At 28.9% G+C, this 8399-nt stretch overlaps 1 protein-coding gene across 1 annotated transcript; it reads left to right on the top strand.

Moving 5' to 3' along the window:
- The first annotated feature begins 548 nt into the window (after positions 1-548).
- On the top strand, positions 549-4640 carry LOC112718169 (replication protein A 70 kDa DNA-binding subunit A-like). Its single transcript, XM_025770053.3, has 11 exons — positions 549-820; positions 1142-1279; positions 1388-1658; positions 1761-1860; positions 1952-2161; positions 2646-2781; positions 2870-3030; positions 3614-3728; positions 3828-4016; positions 4117-4212; positions 4310-4640. The coding sequence occupies exons 2-11, from the start codon at positions 1277-1279 to the stop codon at positions 4475-4477; spliced, it is 1449 nt and encodes a 482-aa protein (XP_025625838.3). The 5' UTR covers positions 549-820; positions 1142-1276; the 3' UTR covers positions 4478-4640.
- Positions 4641-8399: the final 3759 nt, after the last annotated feature.

The raw sequence follows: 8399 nt of genomic DNA, 5'->3' as shown, positions 1-8399 counted from the left end.
GACGCCAAAGGATTTGAAGGTATCACAATGAAAAAATTTAGAAGGAGTGATGCGACGTCACGATGAGCAGAATTGCACACGAAAGACACAGCAAGAAACGTTCAAGAGCGAGGGCGCGACGACGTAGCAAAAAAAGTTAAAAAAAAGGTACGATGTCGCGACATGAGAAGTTGGAAAGAGAAATCTCACCATAAAAAATTGAAGTGAGAGAGCGCATGTCTTTTGAGCGCAATTCTAATTTTTAAAATTTTTAGATTTTTTAAAACATTAGCCGCTTGATTATTAGCCAATTTGCTGCGTGCCGTATAAATATACTTAGGTGATTTATACTTTTTCTTTTGGAACAGTTATAATATCTATTTATTATATAAAAGAAGAGTTGCAACACAGTAACACCATACAGTAGACTCCAACATCTGTCCATCTTTTAACTATTTGTTGTTCTTCTCCAAATGACACCTGTCCTTATTACCATAGAAATTACAATCCTATCCTATATATAGATTGGTTATTAGAAATCCTCCCTTCTTTTTCACTGTTGCAAGCTCTTTTTTCCTTTGCCGACACAAATACATGAGTGGGCTCAGCAATCCCTAACCTCAGCGAGAACTCTTGCTTGGTGGAAGATTTTCGGGGCAATCGCTTTGTCCAGTGGGTTGTAGGGAGTGAATGGAGCAGCAATCCCAAAACCAGCATTTTAGGGAAAAAAACGAAAATGCTAGCTTCTGATTGGATGATTAGGGTAAACAATGGATTGAGAATGCATTGTGTCTGATGGAAAAAAGGAAAAGAGGCAGTATTATTTTCCAGAAATTGTAAGGTACTCCTTTTATCTATTGTGCTTAGCATATGTTAGAGTATTAGCAATCCCAAAACGATGGTATTAACCATTGATAGTTTGCTTTGATTGGTTGATTGGGGTTAATCCCAGTACCCAACGTGTTTTAATCGATTGAAAAATTTAGTACGTTGGTTTAAACAATGATTTAATTTTGGCGCTACTTTGGAAAATTTAAAACCAGTATAACAACTTTTCCTATGACATAGTCTTTATATATTGGAAGCCGGTATCCCACCATCCACATAGCTTAGATTACTTCCTCTCCTCCCTATGGCTCTAACAAATGCTTTTACTCAAAAGGTTGATCGTGTTGCAGACATCAATGCAACGAAACTGGCCTGGAATTTAGTTGTTGGAGTTGTTCATTTGTACGAAATTCCTAGCTCATGGAATCCCACAGATGTATGCAGCTTAGAATTGGTGCTCCAGGATGAAATGGTGTGTATCCAACTATTTATTTTAAGAATGGTCATATTGACTTGTGGAGTTTATACATGTTAATTTGTGTGTGTTTGTGTGTGTGTGTTTGTATGTGTGGCTGCCTAGGGTGATCGTATACATTGCTCCATTCCGAAGGCAAATGTGGTGGTCTTTAAGATAGTTGTTCGTGAGTTTGGAATTTACTCAATGAGAAATTTCATTGTTCAGCCAAATTCAAAAGGTGTGAGGACAACTTCACACAAGTTCAAGCTAAGTTTTTATATGAAAACTTCTGTCAGTACTCTCTCCAGTGAGACCTTTCAATTGAATCCTTTCCGATTTGTCTCCTTTACTGAAATTGAAGAAGTTGATGTTGTCAATTTGAATATCCTCCTAGGTAATATATTGATCAAATGATTCATAATTTATTTAGTTTTGTTATTTTGTTTATGGATAACTGATGCTGTCATTGTGGGTTTTTATCTCCACTGTGTTATAGATTGTGTTGGTCACATTGTTGGAAAGGAGGATGTTAGACCAATAGTTACAAAATCAGGTCAAGAAAGTAAATGCATGGCACTATACCTGGAGGATCTTGAGTAAGTCATATGGCTGTTTTCATTAGTATGTCATTAAGTGATTGTTTCAGTTGTGGCTTTTCTTATTGTTGTATGTTTTATAATATCGTAGAAAAAATAAGATCAAGTGTACTATATTTGGTGAAATGATTGGTAAGTTAACTCCATTTATCAATAAGGATGATGGTGAGCCACTGATCTTGGTCGCTCAACTCTTCAAGCCAAATCAGTACCTCAATCAGATTAATATTCAGAATAGTCTTTATGCCTCGAGAGTGTTCCTGAACCCTGATTTTCCTGATGTTGTTGCATTCAAGAATCGGTATGTAAACACTAAACCTTAGTAATTGAATTTTTAAAGTTTAATTTATTTTGTACTCAATTCTTTATATTTATTATTAACAAAATATACGGAATCAACTACTTTTTTAAAGTGTACACTATTTGAACAACTATTATTATGGAGCTTGATCTTAAATTTTTAATCTTTTTTGGTAATGTATGGGGTTAAATTCTGTATACCAAACCTTAGAAACATACAAAAAAATTTAATACTTTTATACTTTTTAACATAATATTATTTAATAAACTTTTTTATAAACATTATCAATACATGAAAACAAAAAAAATCTTTATTTACTTAAAAAAAAATTGTACTCAATTATTTATGTTTGCTAAACAGGAAATATACAAAATAAGCTATTTTTTTAAAGTACAAAATATAAAGTGCAACTTTAGATCATAAAATTAGGTGTATATAAATATTAAGCTAATTGGTCTATTAATTTTGGATTACTTCGAGTTAGCCTACTGAAAGAAAGTAACATTGGATCCCAACGAATTAATCACATAGAGACCCAACCTCAGTATTCTGTGAGTGATGAACTTTCGGGAGGTTCCTTTCCAATCAATACAATTGAAGAAGTTTTGAACATGACTTATGTGAGTTCATTTCCCACCGTTTGTATTAACACTGATTTCGTTGCATTGCATTTGAATGTTACTAAAATGAGAGTCCATGTTGTTACAGGAAGTCTCCACTTGGGTTTTAGCCACTATAGTGTCTGTTGATGTTGGCACCCGCGATTGGTATTATGCCTCGTGTAAGAATTGTCCTAGAAAAGTTGTGGAGAATAAAGGTCGATATTACTGTGAGCATTGTCGAAAAGTGGGATTTAATGCTCCGTTGAGGTAACAGTTTCTTTGTTTCGACTTTTATTCCACGTCTTAACAACAAACTTCTTTGTGTGACCATGTTTCCTGCGTTCAATGCTAAAATGTGAAGTTTGTCACTGTTCATTTAGAGGACCTTGGTGATTACAAATAACACATAACTTCTTAGCGCAAATGAAGTTTCACTTATTATGGTGGTCCCATGCCAAAAACATGGGTATATCATACAACTATAAGCATGACTCAATCTACTTAACTAATTATATTTTGAGGAAAAAGAACTAAATGGATAAAACTCAGGATATACTACATGAGTAAGGGTATTTGACTTATGTTACTATTCAGTGCTTTGTATTTTTGCTGATAATAGAACTTGAATAAGTTTTCCATTCCTTTATCTATATCAAATAAATCATGTGGCCAACTAACATACACATATTCTTTCAAGGTGTGTTTCTTTGGTTGTTGGAATGGAGTAAATGCTCTTAATGTAACCTATGTTAACGCGTTAATTACAAGTTTTATTTACACTATAAGTTTTATATCCAGATTTATTTCTCCCCTGAACACTTTTAATTCGATTTGGTTTATTTTTACTCAGGTATCGACTTAATGTTGTAGTCACTGATGGGACTGGATGCATTAATAAAATGCTTTGGAATCAAGAGGCAAAGATCATTCTCGAAAAATCTGCTAATGACATAAGGGATCTAATGGTAAACTATTATGCATTTTACTGAGCTTATTTGGTGATTTGTCAATATATGGACTGTCGGTGTATAAACCAACTAATAAAGCTTTTTTTTCATGTGCAGAAAGATGCTGATGAGAATGCCTGCTTAAAAGCTTTTGAACCTATAATTGATAGGAAGTTTCTTTTTAAATTGTCTATCTCACAGAAAAATCTGACCTCTGTGGACCAAGCTTATAATGCTGTTAAGATTAGTGATGATGAGGCACTGATTGATCTCTATTCATCCCACAGTTCTTCCATAGATATTGGAGTTCGTATTTAAATTATGACTCATTATTAAACTGTCCATTGCAGTTTCCATACTCTTAAAGGGTGTATTCGTAACTAAAATTGGAATTCATGTGATGCAGGGGGTTGAACAAGGCCTTTCAAATGTAGTGTCTACAACTGGAAATAATGACCTCGACTTAGATGGGAATGGAGCTGCTATTGTTTCACTATCAAAGGTCAAGATTCCATTAGAACCCAATAATTGATATTGCAAATTCTGTTGCATTGTAGAACCCAATATTTGATATTGTAAATCCTGTTGCACTCATGCAGGATTCTGGCATTGAGAGCATCTTTGAAAGCGGCTTAAATACTCCTGGTAAATATGTTATAGCAGATTCTGCTCCAAACTTGGGTGTTAGTGGACTTACTAATCCGGAAGGCCAGGGATCCAGTAACAAGACTTTCAAACGTGGATCTACCAAGAGAAAAATTGAGTGATTCACTCAATTTGGGATATGTAATGTGATTGTACACATTTGTTGGCTTTAGTTTAGTTGCTATGGGTATTTATCCTTATGAAACTCAGTGTTATGAACTTATGTATATTGCTGTAATGACCTTGGGTGTCCATGAACAATGTCATATCAAAGTTTTAACGTTTTGTAGTTTACTTTTACTCTAAATTTTCTTTTCTTTTTTAATCGAGTTTCATAATGCAGTAAACAAAATGTAACTCCTTGCTCTAAGTCAAATATGCAGTTGGACTCATTTGTTTATATAACTTTTTGGTGTCTTTTATTTTAAAACATCAACTTTTCGAATATTATTTGTTTGCATTATTATAAAAAAATTATCATTTGTTTTAAGTCATAACGTATTTTTAACTAAAGAAAATCACAGATAAAAAAAAATCAAGACTCTTAAGACATAATAAGTTATTAAGCGATGCAAAAAAATGTGATGAATCTTCTGTTGATTGTTCTGCCATTTGATAAAAAAAATGCGAAATCTAAGAGCATTGTTACTAAATAATTATATAAAACAAATCAACTATATATAAAACAAGATAAAGAAAACAAAATTATTACTAAATATTTTTTGTTCGATGGAGTTAATAAGTGTCTATTACCATTCTTATAAATCTCGATTTGAAATATTTAAACTTTTTTCAATTTTTTCTTGGAGTCAACTTTGGTATATCAAATATCAGAAATACAAAAAAAAATCACTTTTAAATTAAATATTACTTAATCAAGCTTTTTAGAAATATTATAAATAATACAGCACAACAAGAAAACATTCAGTGAACCACCTTTAGAGTCAATTTTATTTTGTACTCAATTATTTGTGTTTGTTAATATTAAAATATATTAAATAATATACTTTTTATTAAACAAAATATAAAGTGCAATTTTATATAATAAAATTAATATAACGGCTATGATACAAAATATAAATGATAATTTTAAAATAGCAAATATAAGTTGCAATTTTATGGTGCTTTATTTTATATATTTAATGTTTCTTAACTTGATTTTTTTCGGAGTTATCTTTTGTATACCAAATCTCAAAAGTAAAAAAAAAATCATTTTGATTCACTCTTAAATTTAATATCTCTTTATCAATCTTATATGAAATATTATACATAATACATAAAAAATAAAAACAAATTTAGTTATTTACCTTTTAAAGTTCAATTAATTTTGTAGTCAAATTATTTATGTTTAGGGAGCCACTTAGAAAAAAATAACAAAAAAGTCTTTTTTTTAAGATATTTTTTAAAAATTCAAATTTAACACATATAATCAATTAAACTGTATTATTTTTATTTAAACTAGACTAGACAAATCAGTTTAGCAAAAAAATTCATAAATTAAATTTTAAATCGGTATAAATAACTATTTTTTATAAAAATAACTACAGTATCTCCATTATAAAAATAACTAAAATATCCCTATTATTTATATATATATTAATTTTAATAATTCTAAATCCTAACCCTACGACGACAGGAAGGAAAAGGGCTAGAACTTAGGATTCTCAAAATTAATATATATATAACAAGAGTATTTTAATCATTTTCTATAATAGGTATATTGTACTCATTTTTTATAAAAATATTAGTAATTTAGACCGATTCAAAATTTGATTCACCATTTCTCGATCAAATTAAATTGTCTGCCCTAATTTTGATAAAAATAACATGATTTAATCGATTATATATGTTAAATTTTAATTATTAAAAATATCTTAAAAAAGACATTTTGGACGTCTTTATCGAAGTGGCTTCTGTTTGTTTATTATAACGAAATTATACAAAATTAGTTCCTTTTAAAAGTTAAAACTATTTGAATTGAACTTTAAGATAATGAAGTAAACATAACACATGCATAAACCCTTATATAAAGGAATAACGGATTCTGAAAACCCTTACATGTACCCTAAATTTCATCTATTTAGTATTTTCCGTTAAAAAAAATAGAATTCTATAACAAAATAATAACATCACTACAAATTACATATCCTTTCTAACTACACTGCATTGGTAATTGGAAAAAAGTAAGATTTGTAGTCAGTTTTTTTATGGAGTTAATAGGTGCCAACTATCATTATTATGAAACTTGATTTTAAATATTTAAAACTTTTTCTCAATTCCTTTACAGAGCCAACTTTTGTTTATCAAAGATCACAAATATAAAACAAAATATTACTTCTAAATTGAATTTCTACTTAATCAATCTTTTTAGAATATTATAAACAAAAGATGACAACAAGAAGACACTTAGTGAATCACTCCTTAAAGTCAAATTTATTTTGTACTCAATTATTTATGTTTGTCATGATTAAAATATAGAAAATAATCTACCTTTTAAAATACAATACATAAGATGGAATTTGATATAATGAAATATAAATGCTATGAAAATACTTACATAAAAAATTATGCACAGATTGAATACAAAAGATTCTAATTATATTTATTTTTGTTCAGTTGGATTAATAAGAGCCAACTACCATTGTTTATTATGCTTTATTTCATATGTTTAATGTTTTTTTATCAATTTGTTTTCAGAGTTAACTTTTGTATACCAAATCTCAAAAATTGAAAAAAAATCATTTTGTTTAACTCCTAAAATTAATATTTCTTAATCAAACTGTTTAGAAATATTACAAATAAAGCATGAAAACAAAAAAAAACTTTAGTATGTAATTCGCTTTTTAAAGTTCAATGTATTTTGTACTCAATTATGTATTTATTATAAAAAAAATTTCCAAAGTCAGCTACATTTTTTAAGTACAAACTATTTGAACTACCATTATTATTATTATGAAGTTTGATTTTAACTATTTAATTTTTTCTGTAATGCACGGAGTTAAATTTTGTATACTGAATTTCAGAAACATACAAAAAATATAATATTCTTTACTTCTTTACATAATATTATTTAATCAACCTTTTTATAAACATCATCAATAATTAATGAAAAGAAATAAAATTTATTAATTCACTTTGAAAGAAAAAAATATTTTATGCTCAATTATTTATATTTGCTTTATAAGAAATATACAAATAAGCTATTTTTTTTAAAGTACACAATATAAAGTGCAACTTTAAAAAATAAATGACAGACAGATTTAGGATATAAACATTTAGGATGTGACATAGAATTAATGTGTATAGAAATATTAATGAATCTTGGGCTAATTAGTCTATTATTTGATAAAAAAAAAGAATTTCGAATACATTTTATAAAAAAATATAAAATTCATATAAAAAATTATTGTTCAATATTTATTGTGAGCATTTTTTATGATTTTTTATTAAAAAATGCTTAATTTTTTAGAATGGATTTTCTTTAAAGTTACCTTTTTATAATCAAGTCTCTTATATATATGAAAACATAATGTCTATCTACTAAACTATTTTAGTATTTCAGCAACTTATTTTGGAAGTACGGTCACTTTTGGGAACATTTTTTTCGGTCGAACCAAGCAAATCTTAATTACATGGGCTGAGATTAAGTTCCTAAAAAAGAAATACCCCAAATGTTTAATTTGGTAATAAATTCAGACAAAAAAATGCCGGCGAAAAGATAGATATATAGCAGCTTTGTTTATGATTTGATGGGAAAAAAAAGCAGCTTACTCTTAAATTGGAAAGTATTAAGAGTGTGATATCCAACTCCAACAAATGGAATAGGGTAACTCTTTATGCTTAATAAACATGGAGCAGCAATTCCTATGTGTGTGTTTATTGTTATCAGATATGAGAAGTTTTGCCCAATAAAAAAACTGCAGTTGTTTACCAGAAGTGTGCCTTTTTAGTTGCATTGCCTGACTAATTTTAAGCCAAGTCAGAACCCAGACTGAAAAAAGAATTCCCATTTTTCAAAGTGGTGCTTTATCTGACCCTTACTTA

Source organism: Arachis hypogaea, chromosome 10 (genome assembly GCF_003086295.3).
Source record: "Arachis hypogaea cultivar Tifrunner chromosome 10, arahy.Tifrunner.gnm2.J5K5, whole genome shotgun sequence".
Lineage (NCBI taxonomy): Eukaryota > Viridiplantae > Streptophyta > Magnoliopsida > Fabales > Fabaceae > Arachis > Arachis hypogaea.
Note: the sequence above shows the minus strand (reverse complement) of the source record. Positions and strands in the feature narration are given on the sequence as shown.